Here is a 26,254-nt window from a genome sequence, read left to right as displayed (position 1 = left end):
GGAGCAGATCCTCAAGGAATCAATTCTGAAGCACTTAGAGGAGAGCAAATTGGTCAGGAACAGTCAGCATGGATTCACCAAGGGCAAGTCATGCCTGACTAATCTAATTGCCTTCTATGACGAGATAACTGGCTCTGTGGATGAGGGGAAAGCAGTGGACATGTTGTTCCTTGACTTTAGCAGAGCTTTTGATACGGTCTCCCACAGTATTCTTGCCAGCAAGTTAAAGAAGTATGGGCTGGATGGACTATAAGGTGGATAGAAAGTTGGCTAGATTGTCAGGCTCAACTGGTAGTGATCAATGGCTCCATGTCTGGTTGGCAGCCGGTATCAAGCAGAGTGCCCAAGGGTCAGTCCTGGGGCCGGTTTTGTTCAATATCTTCATAAATGATCTGGAGGATGGTGTGGATTGCACCCTCAGCAAGTTTGCAGATGACACTAAACTGGGAGGAGTGGTAGATAAGCTGGAGGGTAGGACTAGGATACAGAGGGACCTAGACAAATTAGAGGATTGGGCCAAAAGACATCTGATGAGGTTCAACAAGGACAAGTGCAGAGTCCTGCACTTAGGACGGAAGAATCCCATGCACCGCTACAGACTAGGGACCGAATGGCTAGGCAGCAGTTCTGCAGAAAAGGACCTAGGGGTTACAGTGGACGAGAAGCTGGATATGAGTCAGTAGTGAGTCTTTGTTGCCAAGAAGGCCAATGGCATTTTGGGATGTATACATAGGGGCATTCCCAGCAGATCGAGGGACGTGATTGTTTCCCTCTGTTCGAAATTGGTGAGGCCTCATCTGGAGTACTGTGTCCAGTTTTGGGCCCCACACTACAAGAAGGATGTGGAAAAATTGGAAAGCGTCCAGCGGACGGCAACAAAAATGATTAGGGGACTGGAACACATGACTTATGAGGAGAGGCTGAGGGAACTGGGATTGTTTAGTCTGCGGAAGAGAAGAATGAGGGGGGATTTGATAGCTGCTTTCAACTACCTGAAAGGGGGTTCCAAAGAGGATGGATCTAGACTGTTCTGAGTGGTAGTAGATGACAGAACGAGGAGTAATGGTGTAAAGTTGTAGTGGAGGAGGTTTAGGTTGGATATTCGGAAAAACTTTTTCACTAGGAGGGTGGTGAAACACTGGAATGCGTTACCTAGGGAGGTGGTGGAATCTCCTTCCTTTGAGGTTTTTAAGGTCAGGCTTGACAAAGCCCTGGCTGGTATGGTTTAGTTGGGGATTGGCCCTACTTTGAGCAGGGGGTTGGACTAGATGACCTCCTGAGGTCCCTTCCAACCCTGATATTCTATGATTCTATGATTCCCACGTGAGAAAGAACTTCAACCCATGCAGGTATGCTCTGAGGAAGAATCTCAGCAGGCTGAGCCACAGCCCCTGCAAGTTTGTCATTGTCTTCACCAGATAAAGTGGTCACACCTGCTTCACCATCACCACCTGATGACTGTAGGCAATGCTGGGACCTCCTAAAGAGAATTGCAGACACATTCCAGAACCAGCTGGAGAAATTACAGGACACCCCTCATCAGCTATTGGATATCCTCCAGAGCATGGAGGAGATTGCTCAACCAAATAAAAAGGTCATCTTAGAACTGCCATTTGTCTGTACTCCGCCCACAAAAAGATTGATTACAGATATCTACTTGCTATGTTGAGAAGCCCACCTTGACAGATTGGATTCTTGGTGGGTCCAGGTATCCTGTTACAAACAGTTCCTGCTGTTTATTTAGAACTTTCATAGTCAGATCATGCCAGACAACATGACAATATTTTATTATATTAACAAACAGGGAAGAGCAAGGTCTTTCCTTCTCTGAATAGAAGCTGCCGGTCTCTGGAATTGGTGAATTCACCAAAGGATCACACTCTCAACAAGGGAATTACACAATTTGGTGTAAAGAGCATCTTTCTTGTTATGGGAATCACTTTTTGTCTCAAAAGAACAACAAATGTCCAACTAGTGCCCACCAACAAGGTGACTCACAAGCAGTATTCATTGAGGAGGAGCGTACAAGGAATCCTGCTGTATCACAGACTGGAGGACTGCTCTGCTGAAGGACACACCTGCTGTGGAAGCTTATTTGATTTAATTATACCTGTACAAGTGGGTTTGTTCTGGATGCATGGGCTTGAGTTTTCTAAGGCCTGGAGAAATGGATGTAGTTTTTTAAAAGTGTACAAAGTTCCTAGAGCCATGGCATTTATGCACCTTACAGTTAATATAAAAGCAACAATAATTCATGTTAATTTCCTAATCCAATTAATTAACAAACCTGATGCAATCAAAGAATGATTTAATAAATATTTCTGCAAGTTTATTGTAGAATTTTAAACATTAGAGGCTTGGTTTCCCATCTGTGTAACTCTAGCTAAAGTCAATGGAGTTCCACTGGTGTAAATTGGAGAAACACAATGGTGAACCAGGTGCTGGCGGTGCATAAGGTGTTTACTTCAATTGTATATCGACATTTGATAAAGCACCATATTCTAAAGGGGTTTTGCTCTTGAGTTTGATAGTTAACTATGGAATTGATATTCATAAGTAGCGACGTGACCTAGGAGCACAAGTCCCATTGAAAGGAATGAAAATATATTACAAGCAATTTCAATTTACATTGTGACCTGTGCTCCTAAATGACACAGGTGCTTTTGAAAACCTTGCCCTCTACAAAATGTGTTGTCTTTTCTTTCACTACAATTGTTGGTTGCTTTTTCCCCCTTCTCAACCTCTTTGCATGTCTGGCAATTGTGATAGACCAGAACTCTCAAAACAGACAGTATAATAATCCTGCAAGTGACAGAAGCTAAATAATTCAAAGCTACAGGTAAATCTCCTAATTTAACCTCACCTCCTTGTGCAACATATACCATGGGGTATATAAATTTACCTACTATTGGGAGACCTCTACAACATCCAAGTAGAATATAGTAAGTTAATGGCAGAGGTGTCAGCTTTTTTTCTAAAGGGAAACATTTTGAGAAAAACAGTCCAAGCATCCATTTTTTGCAGGCAAAATTTATACTCCCATTTCTGTGCCACAAAATGAAGGGTGGCTGCAAATCTGAGTACTTGTGCCTCCACCTAATGTGAATATGCTCTCAAGTAGTAAACCGTATTTGGAGGGACAAAAATGCAGGAGCAATTTCTACCTGCAAAAGGGAAAAACCTTTTTGCAAAAGATGTTCTTAAAGTAGTCTTAAATAAAGCAATGTCCATTGAACCTTTTACTTCTTCCTCTTCCCCTTCCAAAAAAATGGCATTGGGAGTAAACAACCCAACATCATTCATGAGCTCAGAACTCCATTGTAAAATGTGATGCATCAGGCTGATCCTCTCTTCGGCTCTTTTCTGTGGCTTTTCCTCTTCCTTTTCCTGCTGTTTGTTTGAGAAATAGCACATGCCAGGTGTGCTATCCGCCAACCAAACTGCAAACATTTAGAATGCCATTTCATAATTCTTCATACAATATTGTTTCATTTGGATCGTTTGGTAACTCACGAAGAGTGAACCCAATTCACATTCAGCTTCCTTTTAATCTTAGGGGAACATAAACTTCACTTCATCCCAGCTCTCATTGGCCCCTTCCTAGAAGTGACACTGATACCGCAGCCTGACCTACGGAATGTAATGATTCCCATTTTCCATGACATGATGGATTGGGAACAAAGGCGCAGTGGCAACTTCAAACAGGTACCGTGTGTGAAGCTGTTTAGCAGGGAAGATTGACATTCAAATTTTTCTCAGGCAGCCTTGGCACTGAACTATTAACTTGTTAGCAGAATCTGTGATGGAGCAGGATGGAGAAATGACAACCTTCATTTGAGGGAAGATGGTAGAATTATAGGCTAATGGCTCTTGAAGACCCTTTGGCTCTCTAAGCTCTCCATGGGTTTTTCTGTTCAATATTTTTATGTAGCTAATTTAAGATGGGGATGGGATATTCTAGCCCCATTGAAGTCAATGCCAAAACTCCTGTTGACTTCAATGGGGTTGTTTTATTTTTCCACTTTAGTAGTATATATTGGAAAAAAAAAAGATAATGAAGAAGAAACTCAAGAATGATACCGTGATGGCTTACTGACATAATGTCTGATATCTGTTCACCCAGCCATCAAAAGACTGACTTTTACAAGAAACCAAGTTCTGCAAGTATCCAACTATTCTTGCCTCTCAAGTACTAGCTTAGGCATCAAGTAAGGAACTGCTAAATATGCCATCTGCTCTTTTGGCTCCCACTCAGTTCTTTCCAGCTGCCTCAAACCACTTCACTGTGTTCTCCTTCGTGCTGTTTCAAATGAAGCAAAGCAGAAGTATTTGAAATAATTTCAGGCAATGATAAGGATTGGAGTGGGAGCTGTAGGAGCAGTTGGAGTATTTGGAAACACAAAACAAACTATGCGAATGGAGATGCATGTGATGTAAGTGTTTTGTTCCCCTCACATTTTTTAAACACATTGTTAAAATAATTGTAAAAATGATGATGAAGACTAGTTGAAAAACAGATTCTGCATTAGCAAAGCACTGACTTTCTGATTCACTCTGTATTGATCATTGGCTTAAAGGTACACTGTAATTATGATTCATGATTTAATAGAGCAACTTCAATAATAGACTAGTTTCTCCTCTAGTTTTTCAGTCACTAAGTATCTCTATTGCTGGAGGGGAGGTGATTCTCTTTTGATGCATTAATAAACAAAGCAACCTTGTCTACATTTTCTCAATGATCAATATAGTTACAAATATTTTATGCAATGATTTTCAGCTATAAAACCTTTATTCTCCAACTCTTCTTGACAGATGACTCGGAATTTCAGTGCATCTGCTATATACATTACATTGGAGTCAGGGTAGGTTTTCAGTGTCAGCAGGAGTAACTATAAGCCCCAAACTGTTAATCCCTGGATTTAAAGAATGGGATGTGGGAATCGGAGAGAGTTGGTTTTATATTAAGGTCCAAATAATGACTTGCTCTTGCAGCCCTTCAGTAAGAATTCAGGCAGTCTCGTTGGGCTGCATGCTTTTTTGTTTGACTCTATAAATAGATAGCTGCCTTAGCAGCCGCAAATGCTGCTCAGCCTGTAGGTTGAATCACATTGCTTCATTTAAATTCGTCCCAAAAAAACCTCCGGGATGACAGAAGATGAAGTGACCTATCCTGAAATTTACATTTCTTAACGATAATACTAGGGAATCCATTTAACAAAACCTCTTACAGAAAAAAATCATTTTTTTTCAATTTGCTCAAACCTAATTTAAGTACAAAGAAGCCTTTTATGTGAATATGTTCCAGGTGGAGGCAAAACTGATTGACAAATTGGATAGCTTGATGTCAGAAGGCAAAGGTGACGAAACGTACCGAGAGCTCTTCAACAGCATGTGAGTAATAAATTTGCTTTTAATTCATTCATTGTGTTCCATTTGATGGATTAGCTGCTAAATATCATTGTGGACAAAAACTGCAGAAAGAGCTGTGATCTCGGAATGTTTTTGTCGTTTTTGAAACCTGTGAAATAAAGGCTAGTTGCCTAAATAAAGTAATGTATCTTATTGTATCTTTGATGACTAGTTGTGTCTATGTTATACCATAAACTGTTCTCTATTATCACTCATACTAATTTTAAAACCAGAAAAGCCAAAGATGTTTAGTAGGTGGGTGGGATGCAGTTAGAACATAAATTTTTTTACATCACATTTGTAAAACATGAGCTTAATAAATAGCTGTTTTGTTAAATCATTCTCATAACTAACCAAAATTTGCTATTGTTCAAATAATGTTTCACTTGTTGATTTCCTGATGGATTACAGAATGACTGATAAGATTAATCTCATGTAATAATTCTATTTACAAATGATTTTTAGACATTGCATATGTTTTAATAATTGGTTCATAACATCAGAATCTAATGGTGAAAGAGGACAAATGCTTCCTTTATAATGGAACTCCTAGGACTGCCCATGTGTTATTCCTGGTGACTGAAATTGGTGACCATCACAGACACAAAAACATGAACTGTTTCCCCTCCCACACACACACACCCATTTCAACTTCAACCATGTGGGAGACCTATTTATAGTCACTTTAGTACAATATATATTGTTCCTCCACTGGATTCCATTTTACATGTGTATTTCCCAGTGCTATTACACATACAGTTTTTTTTTAATTAGGCTTCTTCCTTTTTAAATGGAAGGGAAAAGTGATATTTTAGCTTTATTGCTCTAGAATTAAAAACAATTGCATTTATGTCTTTTTGTTGGTACATATGCCAAGCACATAATACTCCTATAATTCCATTGTGGGGAAAAAAACCCATAATACCAAAATAAATGCTTCTGCCCATAACATACAGAGAAGGAAAGGGAAGTTTGAGGTGAAATTACAGCTGAAGAGTATAGTAAAAGATAATTTGTGTAGTAATCGTTCTTTAAACATTAAGATAGATCAAGTAAAAATAATAAAAGCTAAGAAAGTTTTCAGAAATTTTAGTAACAGTGTAATATTTAAGACAACAGCATTAAAGGAGAAGTTCTTTTATGAAGTAATAAAGCCTGCATTTACTCCAGTGCAGAAGCGTGTCATTCACTGATTGAAGTGACTTCTAATGATGTCAGAAAATATATTGGTATCTGAAATATAATTCTTGAAAAAGCTGAGTGTTGAAATTGAGATAGATTTTAAAAGGTAGTGGAAGAATGGTAAAGCATTTTCTAAACGCAGTTACTTAAGAATGATTATGTGTAATTTAATTCAGAAGAAGTCTCATACTACTTTTCCTGACTGGAGGGGTTTAGGTGCATATGGATCTAAAATGGAAGACACTACTGTAACAGGTGACTTGAAGAAAAGGAATCCTGAAAATGTTAAAAGCTTTGAAGTCATTATTTCAAGGATCAGATTCTTAGTGTCAAGGTGTCTGAGATTTTCTTCCATCATCAATTTAAGCAGCTATTATTGGAGGATTTTGTCACATGGCTCCTTGATTTAAAAATTGTGCGCATGTGATTAGACTGAGGTGATAATAAAATGATGGGCACATTAGTTCAAGGAAGTGGAAAGCACTAGCACAGTTTTCAAGTAGTCATAGCTTTGTTTTGGGAAATGGAAGTGCATTCATTTTACATGATCAAATATGAGTCTTCAGATTGCCCCCTAATTTGTAGATGTATGAAGTCATGGGGACACAGATAATCTTCATGCATTTTCTGGACACAGCATATCAATTTAAACAGTATTTGGGTATTTGTCCTGTTCTCTCTCTCTCTCTCTCTGGAGATATTCTGTTTCTGATTCATGCTATCTCCATGTTCCCAGGTTAACTTAATTTTTCTGAGCAATCCATAAGCACTTTTCCACTGAAGACACATCTTGCTTTTATAGCCAAATTATAGATGTCATTGGACATCTTTAAAATGTTGTATGCTTGGGATTTTGATGTTTATAATGAAATATCCTATAAAATGCAAAGGGAGAAGCATTGTTGCTATTTATCTTTTGGCAGGCATCATCCAGGGAGATTTAGAAGTGACCGGAGGGCTGTCTCACAATCACCAACATATCGTTACTAAGGCTCAGATTTTGTCAGGGATATACAAAAATTCATGAAAGCCCATGACCTGTCCATGATTTTAACTAAAAATATCCCTGACGAAATGGGGAGGGAGGAGGGTCCAGCACCCACAGTGGCTGGGGACTCTGGGGTCCCCTTGCCCTCCTCCCCCACCTCCCCCGCCCCAGTGGCTGAGTCACTGCAGAGTCTCCTTTCTGCCCATCATGGCTGAGCCACTGTGGGGTTCCCTCACTGCCCGCCATGGCTGGGCAGCTGCGGGGAGCCCCTCCCACACCTGTGGGAGCTCCAGGGGACCCCACCCACAGGGGCTGGGAGCTCCAGGGTCCCCCTGCTGCCCAGCAGATAGGAGCTGCGGGGGACCGCCTGCTGATAGCTCCAACCCCAGGTCAGAGAATGTCATGGAGGTCTCTGGAAGTCATGGACTGTAGGGCTTAGTCATTAATGAATGGTACTAAAGAGCAGGAGCTGTAGATGTTTTGGTGTAATTAAGGGCCAGTTGCTGTATTTTCTCCCTAATATCATCCAGACAGAAAAAGAACCCCTGATCTCCCTTTAAATTGTTAATCTGAAATTAAAAACAATTGAGGGTTCTAGCTGAATAACGTGAAAATACATGTTTATGTTTTACAAAAAGGTTGACAATTAGAACAAAATCTTTGTGTTGTGCTGCACAGTTGCTCAGATCAGAAGCTTACTTTTAGTTTTTAAGTAATGTATGACTTTTACACAGGCCCTTCCTTTCCAAAAGCCTCTCATGCTAAATAACGTGTAGAAAATTATTGCAACCTTCTGAACTTACTGGGCAAGCCATTCATTTTTATATGATATGCATTGCAAACCGCAACAGATGTGCTCCAGTGGTCTTAAACTAGAGGGCCACACATACTAGAGGGCCAGCTTATTGTACATGTCAGGCACTCCATGTGTCTCCCCATTCTCCCACAAGGTCCTTGTGTGCCACCTTCCCACCCCCTTCTATTTCAGGGACGCCCTGCAGCTCCCCATCCCCTCCTTCATACCAGGGCTCTGTGTGTCTCCCATTCCCTCCTGCCAGTGACATTGTATACTGCCCTATTCCTTCATTCCCCGTTTCCCTCCCCAAGTGCCAAAGGCTTTGTGTGCCTCCATGCTCGGGCATGTAGGAATGATATCAGGAGGGCCAAATCGCACCGGGAGCTGCAGCTAGCCAGAGATGTCAAGAGTAACAAGAAGGGTTTCTTCAGGTATGTTGGCAACAAGAAGAAAGCCAAGGAAAGTGTGGGCCCCTTACTGAATGAGGGAGGCAACCTAGTGACAGAGGATGTGGAAAAAGCTAATGTACTCAATGCTTTTTTTGCCTCTGTTTTCACTAACAAGGTCAGCTCCCAGACTGCTGCGCTGGGCATCGCAAAATGGGGAAGAGATGGCCAGCCCTCTGTGGAGATAGAGGTGGTTAGGGACTATTTAGAAAAGCTGGACGTGCACAAGTCCATGGGGCCGGACGAGTTGCATCCGAGAGTGCTGAAGGAATTGGCGGCTGTGATTGCAGAGCCATTGGCCATTATCTTTGAAAACTCGTGGCGAACGGGGGAAGTCCCGGATGACTGGAAAAAGGCTAATGTAGTGCCAATCTTTAAAAAAGGGAAGAAGGAGGATCCTGGGAACCACAGGCCAGTCAGCCTCACCTCAGTCCCTGGAAAAATCATGGAGAGGTCCTCAAAGAATCAATCCTGAAGCACTTGCATGAGAGGAAAGTGATCAGGAACAGCCAGCATGGATTCACCAAGGGAAGGTCATGCCTGACTAATCTAATCGCCTTTTATGATGAGATTACTGGTTCTGTGGATGAAGGGAAAGCAGTGGATGTATTGTTTCTTGACTTTAGCAAAGCTTTTGACACGGTCTCCCACAGTATTCTTGTCAGCAAGTTAAGGAAGTATGGGCTGGATGAATGCACTATAAGGTGGATAGAAAGCTGGCTAGATTGTCGGGCTCAACGGGTAGTTATCAATGGTTCCATGTCTAGTTGGCAGCCGGTATCAAGTGGAGTGCCCCAAGGGTCGGTCCTGGGGCCGGTTTTGTTCAATATCTTCATAAATGATCTGGAGGATGGTGTGGATTGCACTCTCAGCAAATTTGCGGATGATACTAAACTGGGAGGAGTGGTAGATACGCTGGAGGGGAGGGATAGGATACAGAAGGACCTAGACAAATTGGAGGATTGGGCCAAAAGAAATCTGATGAGGTTCAATAAGGATAAGTGCAGGGTCCTGCACTTAGGACGGAAGAACCCAATGCACAGCTACAGACTAGGGACCGAATGGCTAGGCAGCAGTTCTGCGGAAAAGGACCTAGGGGTGACAGTGGACGAGAAGCTGGATATGAGTCAGCAGTGTGCCCTTGTTGCCAAGAAGGCCAATGGCATTTTGGGATGTATAAGTAGGGGCATAGCGAGCAGATCGAGGGACGTGATCGTTCCCCTCTATTCGACATTGGTGAGGCCTCATCTGGAGTACTGTGTCCAGTTTTGGGCCCCACACTTCAAGAAGGATGTGGATAAATTGGAGAGAGTCCAGCGAAGGGCAACAAAAATGATTAGGGGTCTGGAACACATGAGTTATGAGGAGAGGCTGAGGGAGCTGGGATTGTTTAGCCTGCAGAAGAGAAGAATGAGGGGGGCTTTGATAGCTGCTTTCAACTACCTGAAAGGGGGTTCCAAAGAGGATGGATCTAGACTGTTCTCAATGGTAGCAGATGACAGAACGAGGAGTAATGGTCTCAAGTTGCAGTGGGGGAGGTTTAGATTGGATATTAGGAAAAACTTTTTCACTAAGAGGGTGGTGAAACACTGGAATGCGTTACCTAGGGAGGTGGTAGAATCTCCTTCCTTAGAGGTTTTTAAGGTCAGGCTTGACAAAGCCCTGGCTGGGATGATTTAACTGGGATTTGGTCCTGCTTCGAGCAGGGGGTTGGACTAGATGACCTTCTGGGGTCCCTTCCAGCCCTGATATTCTATGATTCTATGTTTCCACTCCTCCCATGTCAGGAACTCTGTGTTCTCCCCCTTGTCTCACTCTGTTCCCCCATTCCCTCTCCCTCCCATACCAAGTCCCCTATTTTCTCCCCATGCCAGGAGTTCTGTGTGTGCACCCCATTTCCCCTGCCTCTCGTTTCCCCATGCCCCACCAATCTTATTTCTTTTCTTTCTGTCTTGGTGATTCAGGATGTCAACATTTTAAACTATATTAGGAGGATGGGTAGAGCTGAGATGGGGTGTTGCTATACTGGAAGATGTTAATGCCTACCATCAACCAATACTTTGATCTATACACAATTACTGAGTGGTTGAAGTTGCTGGGTCTGCTAAGCAGATACCAGGAGCTCCATCTGTCCCCATTTCCCTCTTCTGGTTTTCTGAATCTCACCAAAATCAATAGGTTTGCCTACTGATGCCTACAACAGACCCTACAATTCTGGAATTGAGTTGTTGCATCATTCAAAAGTTACTGCGTTACAGAGAGACTTGTCAGATAGTAATGCCTCACATGCTCAACCAGTAAATTTAGAGGGAGAAGCCTGAGTAGTGTAAGCTTGAAGCAGGATTGACGTCTGTCACGACCAGGGCATGAGTGGTCAGGCCTAGTGGCTGGAGTCAGGAACCAGAACCAAGGGACAGAGTCAGGAATCAGGAGTCAAGCCAAGTGTCAGAGCCATAGGCAGGAGCAAGCAGGAAAGTGGGGCTGAAGTGGATCGGAGCAGGTACATTACAATTGAAAAAAGTACAGAGAAGGGCAACAAAAATAATTAGGGGTGTGGAACAGCGTGCATTTGAGGATAGATTAAAAAGACTGGGACATTTCATCTTGAAAAAGAGATGACTAAGGGGAGAAATGATAGAGGTCTATAAAATCATGAATAGCGTGGAGAAAGTGAATAGGGAAGTGTTATTTACTCCTTCACATAACACAAGAACCAGGTGTCACCCAATCAAATAGATAGGAAGCAGATTTAAAACAAACATAAGGAAGTATTTCTTCAGACAACGCTCAGTCAAACTGTGGAACTCATTGCCCGGGGATGTTGTGAAGGCCAAATATAACTTGGTTCAAAAAAGAATTAGGTAAGTTCATGGATTATAGATCCATCAATGGCTATAAGCCAAGATTGTAAGGAACACTATCCCATGCTGTGTGTCCCCAAGCCTCTGATTGCCAGAAACTGGGACTGGATGACAGGAGATGGGAATCACTCAATAATTGCCCTGTTCTGTTAATTCCCTCTGCAGCACCTGGCACTGGCCATTGTCAGAGGACAGGATACTGGGCTAGGTAGCCATTGGTCTGACCCAGTATGGCTGTTCTTATATTCAGGAGAGGAGCAAGATTAGAACCAAGGGAGGCACAGAAGTGATGGTGACTGTGGGCATACACATTGAACAGCCAGCAACCCTGCTGCTGAGCTTAAATGGCCTGCTGCTGGCTCCCCTCAGCCAATCAGGTAGGCCAGTCAATCAGTCCATCCTACCACAACCCACCTGACCTCATTAATCTGCCTGGAAGCGGGGCTAGCTAATCCTCAAATTCAGCTGAAGGAGCTCACTCCTGACAACTAATCTTCAGTGCCGAAATCAGGTGGGGAAATATCAGTTCTTTCATCAGTAAGAACTTAATATGGCAAAGTGGTTTTGTACAAGTCTGGCTAATACCAAGATTCAGGACTGTGCGTCTTCTTCTGCACTCTGCAGATCTAACTCATTTTAGCACCCACTCTTTTGTTTCTAAGAGCACAGAGTAAAAAAAAGTGGTGAGGATGGTGCTGAGGTATCGAGTATCATACTCCCCTTTTTAGAGTTACTCCAGCTATGAGTAAAGAGTAGTGAGGCCGGGCAGAAGTGCTCTCAGGAATGCGGAGTCAGGTTCCACTGCACTGCCTGTCCTATTCATCATATTTGCACAATATTTCACAACACTCTTCACCTGTGCTGTGCATAAAGTCCAGTGTCTAACAAGAACTGAATGATGAAAGCAGGCATTCTCCAGGTCGTACAAAAATGGGGAGGGGCTGGAAAGCAGTGATAAAGAGATCACAGAGAAGAGGTATTAAAATAAAGTGTGTTCAGAGTTTCTGATACAACATGCAGGAGAGAACAGAAGCTTAACTGAAATGCCAGTCATCTTTCTCAAATTTTATCTTGATCTTGCCGTGAGAAGCCTGGGGATGTGTTTGAGTGGCTCTTTTGTTATGAATGTTTTCTCTGTGCATTATCTGTGAAAGTAGAATGATGCAAAGGAGAAGACAGGAAGTTGTCAAATTGAAAAGGCAATTTGTTGTTTAAATAAAGATATTTAATATATTCATACATTCTCAAGTAGAAACTGTATAGTGTACATTTATACATATAAATAGAACTTACGTAAGTCAGATATACAATAGACTCATCTTTTTTAGAAAGGTTAGACTTCTGCCATTTTTAGAAGCATACTAAATATTCTTGTTTTTAAATTTAATTTGAAATACCCTCATTTAAAGTAAGGTTGAAAAGCAATGTGAAGAGAGAAATGTAGTCAGTATTGTCTTCTGGCTATACAATAGTCTTGATTCTCCTCTTGTTTCTTATATACAAAAACTGGTGTTAAAAGAATGTTATGGTGCAAAGGTAAGTATTCAAAAGTTAGGAAATGCCAGAATTAAGTTTGTCCGTGCATTCATTCTGAAAAGCAGTGTGGCTAGTGAAAAAGACATGGATTTGCCAAATTAGAATTCTAAGGTTTCCCTTGTTGAAATTGGGAGAATGATACCTGTTCCTAAGCCCTGGTCTACACTGGGGGGGGCGGGCGGAATCTATCTAAGTTACACAACTTCAGCTATGTGAATAACGTAGGTGAAGTCGACATACTTGGATTGACTTACCGTGGTGTCTTCGCCACGGTGAGTCAACAGCTGCCACTCCCCAGTCAACTCTTCCTACGCCTCTCGTGGTGCTGAAGTATAGGAGTCAATGGGACAGCGCTCGGGGGTCGATTTATCGCGTCTAGACTATCCCCATTGGATCGATTGCTGCCCACCAAATCCGATGGATAGTGAATACATACCCGAAGATAGAAGTGTGAGGCCTTGCTCAATGATATGGGCTGTTAAGTGCACAGAATTGGCACCAGACAGCAGTAAGTCTCCTCCTAACTCCCAGCCCTGTATACCTTCCCCTATGTCAAAGGATAGGGAGCACTGTGTATGTAGGAGTTCAATGAGTGCTGAGAGCATGATCAGTGAAGTTGGTATATAAGAGTTCTGTGGGGCTGAGTATGCTCAGTGTAGTTGAAGGTGAGTGGAGCTGGCCGCCTTCCCACTGCAGGTAGAAATGTTCTGAGATTTTACCTACTGAGCATGTGCAAATGGCAGTTTTTTGAGGCTCCTAACTCAACCAAATATTCATCGAGTTTCATGGGGACAGGATCCACTCTCATGCCAAATTTTAAATCTGTGTACCAAAGCACAGAGACACGAGAGCTCTTCAGATAAATGGTTTGGGAAAATGTTTTTGCATTGACAAAACCTCCTATTTTACCCAAACTTCGGTCTCTGAAATGGCTGAACAATTTTTGCTGAAAGTTTTAAAAATCTTAGCTTCAGGCAGAGAGGAAATGTGGAAAATTTGATTCCAAATGGTTGAAATTTGGCAGCGTTATAAGCAACCAAAACCAAGGGTTTATAAAGGAAAATATTAGGGCACCTTCATTATAAGTGTCACTGCCAGTTCCCATACAATATTACTTTTAACCCAGGAAATCTGTTCACTTCAGTGTGTAATCCTAATTTACCCTAGTATAAGGGAGAGGAGAATTAGATACGGTACATTTACCACACAAAATCCTTTGGTTATTTAATATTTAAAGGAATGAAACTATCAGTGCATAAATGGTATGTATTGAGTGGGCAAATGTTAAGTTAAAAGAGAATATTTTTAAAAACCACCTCTCAGTAAAAGGCTTTTCCTATAACAATTACACGACAGTTAAACTGCGTGGGTGCAGAACTATTGTAGAGTGAGTGAGGAAAAATCTATGTTAACAAGTTGGAGGTCCCATTGAAAGGGAATTTAGAGATGCTGGATGTTCTTTTCTAGGTAACAGTCTTCAATAGAGTGGAGCAAAATTTTTCAGTCAAGTAGTACATTTGCCAGAAAATGCAGTTTTGGAGAGACTGAAACTATTTGTGAATTCAGGTTGAATTCGGTGAATAGTTTTGACTGAATAAAAAATAAGAGGAAAAATTTGGAAAAAGTCAAGTTTGTTTTGAGATTTTCTAAATGAATGATTTCAATAGTTCATTTATAATTGACATTTAATTTAGAAAATGTCATTTTGAATGGACTCGAACTAAATGTTTTCATTTTTTCATTTAATTGAGAAAACCTAAAAAATTTCAGTTTCTACTGGAAACAAATCAATTATTTTGCATATATTTTGGTTTAGCTACCAAACTGGAAAAGCAGTTATTCACTCAGCTCTAGTCTTCAATTTCTTTCTGTTTTCTGAAATGTTAGCATGTAACCCACGCAGTCAGCATGTAATGAAATGTAAGAAAACCAAAAACTATTATAAATCTGGGGATGTATCAAGGTTTTAAAATGTTTATACGTTTTATAAATCTGATGATATTTGTATGCATTTTGATTTTGACATGGCTAACTTAGAAATCCGTTTGCTTTGTCAATGCTTCCTGGATTAGAATTCCACTCTTTGGTCCCTATCCTAGGTAAGATATTTGTTTTTAAATTGTGCTGCTTGTGAGAAGAGTCCAAAATTAAATCTGTGAATATTGCAGACATTGCCAAGGCATTTAAGATACTGTTGAAAGTAAAGTGGTTGCCATGGTGACAGATAAAAATAAATGTTGAAATTGCTTTGGGTTTCTTCTTTCCAGCCTACTGAAGAAAATTGAGCGGGAAACGTGGAGAGAAAGTGGTGTTTCATTAATTGCCACTGTAACGCGACTAATGGAAAGGTTACTGGACTACAGGTGAGCAATTGTCACATAATTTATATTGAGAATATGGAAGCATTCAAAGTTCTGACAACAAAATTATCCTGCAGGGTTTTGATAACTGGAACATGGAGACTTTCACCACTAGGTTACAGGTTCAAATCTGCCTCTGGGTTGGGAGTGGCCAGAAGTCATCATCTAACAGCTGTTTCACAGCCTAAGTGAAATTATTAATATTATTTAGTAGTGCCTAGAGGTACCATCCAAAATTAGGCCCATTGTGGTAGACACTACCGGTACATATAACAAGAGACCATTCCTGGCTGAAGAGTTCAAATCTATATAGACAGCACAGACAAAGGAGGGAGAAAGGAAGTATCATTACCCTCATTTTTATTGATGGGGAACAGAGGCACAAAGGATGACTTGCCCAAGATCACCCAGGAAGTCTGTGACAGAACCAGTCATTGAATCCAGATCTCTTGAGTCCCAGCCCAGTGTCTTAACCTCCAGGGCTGATATTTTGTTTCCAGACCCTAAGGCAAAGGTCCACACATCAAAATCTATCATGGTTGTCATCCTTATTTACGGTTTAAGAGAAAAGCTGAAGGATTTAGTTGTCATGGAGACTGAACTCTTAACTTCTAGAGAAATGTCAGTGCTACATCTCTTCTGTGGATAAATAGAACTTCAATCTCCTGGATTGTCAGTCCAGCACCTTTCAAAGCACCGTATTCACTGGCAGTTTTATTTTTCCTTAGTATCTATGTGGGGGTAATTTCCATCATTTTAATGCAAGGCTGTAATGCTTACACTGTTTTCCTTCATGTGTTGTCATTAGTGGCCCTACATAGCTTTATCTTAACTTTTGATCTAGAGGTGGAATATACAGCCCGTGCAAGCAAGAAAAAGGAGACATGAGGTCAAACGCATCTGGATCTGCTTTCTGGCAGTGCAGAATGCCCTGAGGCTGTATTGTTTTAATTAGTTTGCTTCTACTTAATTCTGTTTTATGAAATGTGTTCCTTGTTCAGAGGGGAAAAACTGTATTGTCCCATAGTGCAGATGTTCTGACTTTTGTTACATTTTATTTTTAGGGACTGCATGAAAATGGGAGAAGTGGATGGTAAAAAGATTGGCTGCACTGTTAGCCTGTTGGTTTGTATAATAATCTTTATCTCTCTTTTATACTCAAGCAATTAACCTTACATAGTAAAAACCTATACATTGTATGAGAAGTATATTTTTACTAACCTACTTCTCAATGCACAGTGCAGTCCAAACGGCAGGTGTAATTAATGCCAGTGAATGCACCAAGTACATTTATACCATCAAATATGGATGGTATTTAAATACATACTGTTATAGTTCAGAATAATATCATTTGATGGTCTGACTACAAGTTGCTGATATGATACAATAGTTAGAGCCTGGTAGAATAGGATAAAGTTCAGGATATTTCAGAATGAAGTTGATACAGTTTTCTTGTGCTTTTCTTTCAGTGTTCATCGTGAGAATCCCCCTAGTATCAGCTCATAGGAGTTTAATAGATCTTACTAGAAAGTAACTTTCATAGAAAATTCAAACCAAAGATTTGTACATTCCTGCAAATCTGATTAATTTCTGTGGCTTGTTTAAAAATACACAACAAAGCTCACCTGTATTCCTACCTCTGTCCTCTCATTTTCCCAGCAACAGACCTCAGCTACTCTTTTATATATGAAAAATATTTTTGAGGAGTTGATATACCTATTCCCCTCTCAACAAAACTAGAAAATGTTCCTCTGGGCCTGCTGTTGTCACTTCTCATGGACCTTCATCTCATTTTAGATTTGAGATACACCCTCCCACCATCCAATACTCCAAGAATGTACTGTGCAAATTGTGAATCCCTATTAATATTATTTTTTATTAATTATAATAACCTATTAGTGAGGTATGTTTTGATCCTAGGCCAAGATTCATTGACAGGCTTTGAACTTCTGTGAACTTCAGAAAGTTTCAAGTTTTGTTATGGAACCATGCAACTGTGCTGTTTTAAGTGGTAACTGAGAATTATAGGGCATAAAGACAAATCTAATTATTAGTTATTCCTGGAGAAGTTTTTGAAGGATAAAGGATTTCTTCTATATGAGCACAATACTTTCTAAATAGTAACAGTATACGTAACTTGATTATGGGACAACTTGCTTACTATCAGGTTACCCGGCATGGTTTAAAAGGAAGTAAAAACATTTGGTTATTTGCGTTCTAAAGTCAATTTTTACTGCAAGAAATGACCCATAATTTGTATAAAAAGAAAACACAAAAATAGAGCAAAGCAAACATGGAATACTCTAACAGCATCCTTGAATGGGATTTCACAAACTGTAGTGAAATCAGGCTAAGAAATATTTTGTGATTCCTTCCACGGGGACAATTTAAGCCTAACAATCAGTAGGCAAAACTATGTATCTCTAACATACTCCAAGAATTAACTAATTTTAGAGTATGAAAGGTGAACCTTCATTATGCAGAAAGTACACAAATTTTAAAACACTGTGATGGATGAGCCTCTCGTGCTTTCAGAAGATGTTCTGCGCAAGGTGAAACTGAGGAAATACACTGACTTTAATCACTGTCAGTCAGCAGGAGGCAATGGCACTTCATTTTTATCGGCACTGTTGAAAAGAAACCTGACTTGCAAAAGCAGGAGGGTGGAAATGGCATGGAAATTGAGCTTTCAGGGTCCTACACTGAACCTAGGTCCTACACCTCCAAAGAAACATCCAGAATCTTCTGAGTTCCTGCCTAGAGAAAGTCCATTGCAGCATCTTGTCACAGGAAAGGTCTGTCATTTTGCTTTGCATTGGCACAATCAGTGCTGCCATGTCAATTGTATCTTGGATGAAGGAGTTAGTAATCCACTTATTTCCCCTCCCCATCCCCCCAAGGGTCACCTGGATTTGAAGTTCTCTAAGATGCTGATGATTCTTGAATAGCTGCCCCTTTCTATTTGTGAATGGTGAAACAAGGAAACAGCTACAAGTTTCTTTTTTGTGCCCAGGAAGGCCAATTTCCAAGTTTCTGATGAATGTTCCCCCCCTCATGTGCAGAATAGTTATATTCCAACCACAGAGAAGGTTTCAGCTTGCTTAAGTGCCCTGAGATGTCAGCACAATAGGCTAACATGCTACACAAGATGAATGTCTGAAGATTGCTGAGGGAAGCCTGAGCTTCTGCTCTTAATCTGAAAAGTCAAATTGTCACTCAGCTGCATGAGAGCCATCCCACTTCAGCTTGGAAGAGGAGTTGCTGGTGAAATAAATTCATGTCCACCACAGAGCAATACAAAAAGTCAAGAATTTACTGTATGGCCTTCAGTGAAGCTTGCTCCTCCTTCAGCTTCATGAAGGATTAGGTATTTTTTTCAAACATTTTCTTAGCAGAAAGAATGTGACTGATATACAAAATTGTAAAGCTATGCATCATTAAGTGCAGTGTTTTCGTTTTATGGGACCAGACTACTTACTATTCTTAAAGCTCACTGACTTGATATTATCCATGTAGATTGTAATACACCATTCCCACTGAATGTGGCAATTTTGGACTGTTTCCTAAAGTGTCTCAAATTAACATTCTCCTGTAGTGCACACTGTCACAGCTTTACAGCACAGCAAGTTGTCTTCAGCAGAATTATTGGTCATGTCTGATGAACCCTAAGAGCTATGTCACACCAGACACGCTGTTTGACTCATCAAGTTGAATCGCTAAGTGCTGATTTTTTTAAAGGACTTGTTCTCAGACATCCTGAACCACGTCACTAATATGGGACAAAAACCAGTTTTATTTGACAAAAGTACTGTTTTCAGTTTGGTAGGTGATACAGGCCCTATGAATTTTGAAACCATATCTACTGTGCAGGGAATTATAAGATTTTTTGCAAGGGTCTGTGCTTTACTCATCATGTGATTCATAGAGATACTACCTGAAAAAGGACATTTTTGTTGACATTGCTGCTTTGAAAAAGTGGTGTTGAATTTTTCAAGCTGCCTAGTTTTCTCTGGAAAAAAGTCCCTATTAATGGCTGTCTAATTGCTAAATATTACCTTCTTTGAAGGTGTTAGACTCTTCTTAGACTGCACATTATGGCTTAGAATGATTTGATGAAAAAACATGTCGCATATTTCTCATTGTATTTGCACACATTCTTTTTATTTTCTGAGCTGTTAATGGAGCGACTTGCCACTGTCCATTCCACAGAATGTTCTATCTCCAGTCAGAAATGAGCTTCAACAAAGACCTGAGTAACTTATGCAATACAGGTGCGTGAGGAGCAACAGAGCTCTTAGTCCTTAACAAGTAGAGCCAGTCTGGTATTACAGTTCAGTGCCACGTCTTGTCGTGATCCGTGTGCATGGATACTTGCACTTCATTGGTGTCCTAATAACATTTTTTAATGGGCCTGGTGCTGTTTTACATTCTAGGCACACATACGAGTACAGCTTTAATACTTTGCCTTTTTTGTATTTTAGCAGATGCTCCAGCAGCTGCTGCCCTGCTAGCTGTGCTTCTCAGATTATAGTAATATGGTGGCCTTGAAGGGACATGCAATTGCAGAGCTCGTGTTGTGTCTCCATTTTTATCAGTTAAAAAATATACACTTATTTTTGTAACATTTTACATTTTTTCTCTGACTTCCTACAACAACTTTCTCTGAGATTCGTTCACAGTGCTCCTTCCTACCTTCCTCACTTTAGTGATTGTAACCCACAGTTTGGGACTCTGTGGTCTAGAACAAGAACATTCGCAGTTTATTCCAACAGAGGGGCTCATTGGCAACTTGCCGAGAGCCCAGAAGAGATGCACGATAACGTGGAACCAATCACAATCTTGAATGTGCAGGGGCATCCTGCAGCATCAAGGTTGTAGCCTGTAGTGATATCTTGATCTGAGCAGACCAGTTACAAAATTAAGCGTTGCATGCTGGGACCTGTATGTGCATGCTCTGCAATTCTATCTTCAAGATGACAGCATTTACGGTGTATGGCGTAAGACACCATTCTCCTATTGCTGGCCTTGGAATACCTGATTTAGGGCCTGTACTACTCCGATGAACAGAATTAAATATTGAACATCATGGACTAAAGTTTCAAAACTGCATGCAGGACTTTATTTACGTGACACCCACGTCAATCACTAACAGTGACACATCTAAAAATCCCCAGTAACTCTGAAAACCTGATTCCACATCCTTCGACATAGGTTCAAAATAGAACTTTTTTTTATATTTAAGACGTGGTATGCAATAGTCATGCATCAGTTACCAGTTTCGTGAGCATAAGCCAGAGCTGAAGAAATCACATTTTCTTTCAGGGTTATTTTGGTTTTTACACTTGAATAGTTCTTTGCAATCCTGCCAAAGTCATCCTGGCATTGTGCTATCACACAGTGAAGGGTAGACATACAGTAGCGTAGATGTTTTGTTAAAATATGAATACAAAAGCCAGAGGGCTTTCAATTTTTTAAATCAATGTAGAGCTTTCAATGAGACGTTAAATGGCTTCAGTGGGGCGTGATAGAAGTACAGATGTATTTTTTAGATAGCTGAATCGGTATTTTTGAGTAAAATATGTCAAATAGATAAAACATTATGGGATTTTAGTTCTAGCGGATTCTGACTCTTGTGCAGGAGAATAATTTTAAAAATATTCTGGATATTATGATTGTTCTCAACAAAATGTAAGAGGCCTATTTATAAGGGACTACATGTACTGACCTTTATAGTTTGCCCTTGTAAACACGCAACTTCTTGAAATTTGCATGCGTTTCTGCAACATTAGGTTTGATGTGTATGTTCTGTACACTTAACAATTACTTCCAATACCGATTTTAGCTATTTATTCTACCATTTTACATTCTCAGAAACATTTTGTTTAACCACCTATATCATTTTTTATTGCAGAATTTTTATAAGACTGAACTGAATAAGGAGGAGATGTATATTCGCTACATCCATAAGCTATATGACCTGCATCTGAAAGCACAAAACTTCACAGGTAATTGTTGGTACATGCAACCTAGGAAAAAAAATATTTAGAGTTACATTGTGACTTATGCCCTTTCACGGTCATAGTGAGGTCATAGGCAATAAAACACCTCCTTTAACCCCTTTGCGGGTCACCCGGATCTCAGATTCAGGCAAGTAAAACAGGAGGGGCTACTCGCCAGCTTACTGTCCCCACAGCAGGTGGGCAGCGAATATGCAGAGCCTTGGCTCTATTTCATCCACTTCCCCTACTTGCTGCCCAGAGTAGCTGTGCTACGTGGGGTGGACAGTAATTTACTGCTGGTATAAGACAACAATGAATTTATTACTCTTTCCCATCCAGGAACAATAGGATTGAAAGACAGAATTGTGATTAACCTGTCTCTCTCTGAGTCACAGTGCCTCTTGGCATTACTCCTGGGTTGATGTGGCTTACAACCCACACCAGATTGTGTCTTTAGTCACAGTTTAGCCCATATTGATTCACAAAACTGGCTTGGAGTTAAATGAGGCAACTCCTGATTTTTCATTCTTTCTGTTTAATCGTTCAAAAAGAGTGTGAAGGGTTGAGCTGGTCAAATCGCACGTGTTTGTGCTCTGAGCCTTCACATGTTTCTGTCATGAATGAAGAGTGGAAATACCAAAATTTTCTTTCCTGTTCAGATGAAGTTCTTTGAGCCAATACAACTAGGACATGTATTTCCAGCTGTATTCCATGCACTGCTGTGATTCCATGCAGATAAGAAAAAATGGGGACATTTTGTATTCTTAACACATTTAAACTGATTGTAAAACAGAGAGAGAGAGTTTGGATTTTCTCTAAGTGGTGTATTTCCCACTGTTTGGCACCATTCATTCATTTATAGATTTTAAGGCCAGAAGGGACCATTAGATCTAGTCTGACCTCCAGTTCATACATCACAGGCCATAGAATTGTACCCAGGAAATAGATATTAGGTGCTGGTTCATAGTGTAGTTATGTGGTCACTTCAGTGACCTGTTATTTTCTTAAAGCCACTACATAATTGCATTCCAAAATCTAAACTTCTGTTTAAAAAAAAAAAATCTTTTCACCCTTATGGTTTCAACAATACCCTTAAAAATGTGAAGGAATGTAACCAGTGCCGTTATGTCTGTTAGAGTATTCATGCATCTCATAGAGCCATTGTTTCAAGCAGTCTGAACTGCTTCAATTCATCTGAATGGGGAATTAACTCTGAAGTCTGATATTGTCATTTAAATGTCAGTGTTGTTAACTATGTTGCTGTTGGTTTCAGAAGACACAAAAGATAATGTATTTATCCATTGTTGTACATACGACATTGGATGCACAACAGTAGTATTTATCATTGTTGGACAAGTAGATTCTGTAAAGTTACTGGAGTGGGTAACAAAATATTCTTCTTTCAAGTAGATGCAGCTGTGTACAAAATGTGGGCACACCCAGCACTCCAGAGCCAAAGAAATTTGCCTAGCAGTACCTGTAGGGACAGTGCTCATACTCTGCAGCTCAAACCCCTCCCCATGATCTCCTCAGTTCCATCTCACCATCCTTGACTAGAGCTGAAGTTCTGTGTGGTGTTTTTACCTCATGCTTTCAGTCTGTTTTCTGATTAATTTTTTTTTTTTGTGTATAGTAGTTAGGAGTATCTTAGGTTAAGTTTAGTGTTAGTATAGTACGGGCATTAGCTGCCCTGTGCAGTGACCTCACTGGGGTTCAAGCATTGCCCATTGTCGGGGGCCATTCCCCAACAGCGATCCTCACATGAGGGGCTTGTTGGGTCTCAGTGAAGGACACATTAAAGGCAGATGAATCACTGGTAAATAGTTCATAAAAAGGACTCAAGTGGCAAGAGACTCCCAATATTTCATGATCCCCAAGCCCAAGGAAGGGATGAGACATGTCTTCAACCTTTGCAATCTCAATAAATACATCAGATACATGAGATTCTGTAGGGTAATCCTATTAGCTATCCTCCCCGTCTTAAATCACAACAACTAGTTTTCTGCCCCGGACCTTCAGGACACATACATAGCAATCCTGCCAAGCTTCAGGAGGTTCCTCAACCAATACATCATGCTGCCTTTCGGCCTGTCTTGCACTCCCTGCATTTTTACCAAGTGTATGATTGTAACAGCATACCTCAGGAAGAGGGGAATTCATATCTTCCTGTACCTCAACCACTGGTTATTGAGGGCAGGTCCAAAGAGGAAGTCCTCTTTCATGTTCATTTCACACTACCTTTAGTTGATCATCTAGGTCTCATCCTAAAAAGTGGGAAATTAAGGTTGGTTCCAACTTGAAGAATTGAGTTCATTGGGGCCCTGCTAGACTCTATGACTCAAGAGCATTTCTGCCAACTGACCAATTCCAGGCAATTCCCCACCTATGTCTGGAGCTCCAGTCTCAAACCTTAATCACAGCCTAGGCCATATGGTTGCAGATCCACAGCTAGTCCAATATGCCAGACTACACCTTCATCCTCTTCAGAAGTGACTGAAGTTGGTCTATCATCCGATTCATCATCCCTTGGACAGGCTTGTCCACCAATCCTGGACTCCTTATGGTGGTAAATGATTCAAGATAATGTGTCCCAGGGCATTCCTTTTGCTCAGTTCCCACTGACCAAGACTGTAGTCACCAATGCCCCCTTAATAGGTTGGGGAGCACATCTGGGATTGCTGAAAGTTCAAGGTCTGTGGTCGGAACGAGAAGCTTCTCTGCATATCAATGTCCTGGAGCTTCAAGCCATCTACAATCCCTGCCAGACCTTTCAGGATCACATCAGGGGCTCAGTGGCACTCATCCTCACCAACAATACCAGTGCAATGAATTATGTGAACAGCTGAGGGGGGAGAACACTCCAACATGCTGTATCAGGAGGCAATTAGGCTATGGCAGTTTTGCATTGGGGAAGATGTTACCTCCACAGCCAATCACTTCCCTGGGATACAGAATCACCTGGCGGATCACCTCAGACAAAATTTCTCCCAGAATCATGAATGGTTCCTGAAGCCAGTGTCCTGCAGTCCACCTTTGCAGTTTGGAGTATTTCGATGATCAGCCAGTTTGCCATGAGAGAAATAAGAAATGCCATCTGTTTTGCTCTCGAAGGGGTCTCCGTTCAGGCTCTTCTAAAATCAAAGTAACCCTGCAGCTGCACCCTAAGTTTTTATCCAAAGCAGTTTCTCAGTTTTACTTGAACCAGACCTATATATTCACCAGTGTTCTTTCCCAAGCTGCATTCAACCCCAGAGGAAAAATGTCTTCACATACTGGATGTCAGGTGGTAATTAGCTTTTCATCTGGAGAGGACCAAATCTTTCCACTCCTCATCTCGTTTGTTTGTTTCCTGTGCAGACCAAATGGAGGGTCAAGTGGTCTCTTCACAGACAGTCTTCAGGTGGATAACTTCCTGTGTCATGACAACATGCAAAGTAGCTTGAGCTATGCTGCCTCAAGAGGTGTGAGCCCATTCCACAAGAGCCCAGGCGACGTCCATGGCATTTCTAAGTGACATTCCTATGTTGGACATTTGCAGGGCTGCAACTTGGTCTTCTGTGCATGCTTCTACAAACTACTATGCCATCATTGCTGCATCCAGATCAAATGGCACATTTGGGAAGGCAGTCCTGCAGACTGAGTCCCACCTCCTCTTAGTCTTGCTTGCGAGTCACCTTAGTAGAGTACATTGCTGCATCTATTAAAAAAAAAAGTTACCTATCTGTAACTGTTATTCTGTGATGCCGATGTGTATTCCACGACTGACCCTTGGTCCCCTCTGCATCTGAGTCTATACATCTGAAGTTGGATGTGAAGAAACGGAGGGCATTGGTGTGGTGCCCCCTTATAATGCTAGGGGCTGGGCTATGGCCACAAGGCGTGAGCACTGCCCCTACTGGTACTGTTAGGCAAAGGTCTCCAGCTCCAATATGCTGGGCATGCACACACCTAAGTAGAATACACATCTACATCACACCACGAAGAACAGTTACAGGTAGGTATCTGTTTTTTCAGTTGCCTCACTCCGAATTTAATGTCACATTAGCCTCTGTCGAAAATGAAGAAGGAAATAGGAGATCAATCACCTCCCCTGTATTAAAATACTTTGGGTTTGCAAAATCCCAAACTGATCACCTTGTGTACTAGAGGCCTCAATCCAGCTGGCATCCACTCAACCAAAAAAACTCCAGCTTTTCTTCAGTAACTTGCACATTGTAATTATGAGTGTTCAATACCAAAACCTGTAGTACATTAAAAAGTCATTAGGAGACCGGTTGGGCAAGGTGGAGTTGTGAATAGGGTACATGAAGCATGGATTTCCAAAGGTACAAAGGAGAGAGGATTTCTTTAATTCCACCATACCTGTCTGGCCTCTATATATTTAATGACAGGTTTCAGAGGAACAGCCGTGTTAGTCTGTATTTGCAAAAAGAAAAGGAGTACTTGTGGCACCTTAGAGACTAACCAATTTATTTGAGCATGAGCTTTCGTGAGCTACAGCTCACTTCATCAGATGTATACCGTGGAAACTGCAGCAGACTTTATATACACACAGAGAATATGAAACAATACAGTATTGTTTCATATTCTCTGTGTGTATATAAAGTCTGCTGCAGTTTCCACGGTATACATCTGATGAAGTGAGCTGTAGCTCACGAAAGCTCATGCTCAAATAAA

General features: G+C 41.0%; 1 protein-coding gene across 7 annotated transcripts in view; it reads left to right on the top strand.

The window, feature by feature from the left end:
- DOCK4 (dedicator of cytokinesis 4) overlaps positions 1-26,254 on the top strand; it is a 414,714-nt gene that overhangs the window by 345,513 nt on the left and 42,947 nt on the right. For 5 of the 7 annotated variants that reach the window (XM_048836080.2, XM_048836078.2, XM_048836083.2 and 2 more), the window contains 6 exons: positions 3,557-3,705; positions 5,306-5,391; positions 15,291-15,317; positions 15,486-15,581; positions 16,643-16,703; positions 21,490-21,583. In XM_048836080.2, coding sequence (XP_048692037.1) covers positions 3,557-3,705; positions 5,306-5,391; positions 15,291-15,317; positions 15,486-15,581; positions 16,643-16,703; positions 21,490-21,583 — 513 coding nt within the window. The remainder of the gene's footprint in view (positions 1-3,556; positions 3,706-5,305; positions 5,392-15,290; positions 15,318-15,485; positions 15,582-16,642; positions 16,704-21,489; positions 21,584-26,254) is intronic. The other 2 variants (XM_048836082.2, XM_048836079.2) reach the window with 1 other exon arrangement.

This window comes from Caretta caretta, chromosome 1 (assembly GCF_965140235.1).
Source record: "Caretta caretta isolate rCarCar2 chromosome 1, rCarCar1.hap1, whole genome shotgun sequence".
NCBI lineage: Eukaryota > Metazoa > Chordata > Testudines > Cheloniidae > Caretta > Caretta caretta.
This window is presented reverse-complemented; position numbering and strand designations above follow the sequence as displayed.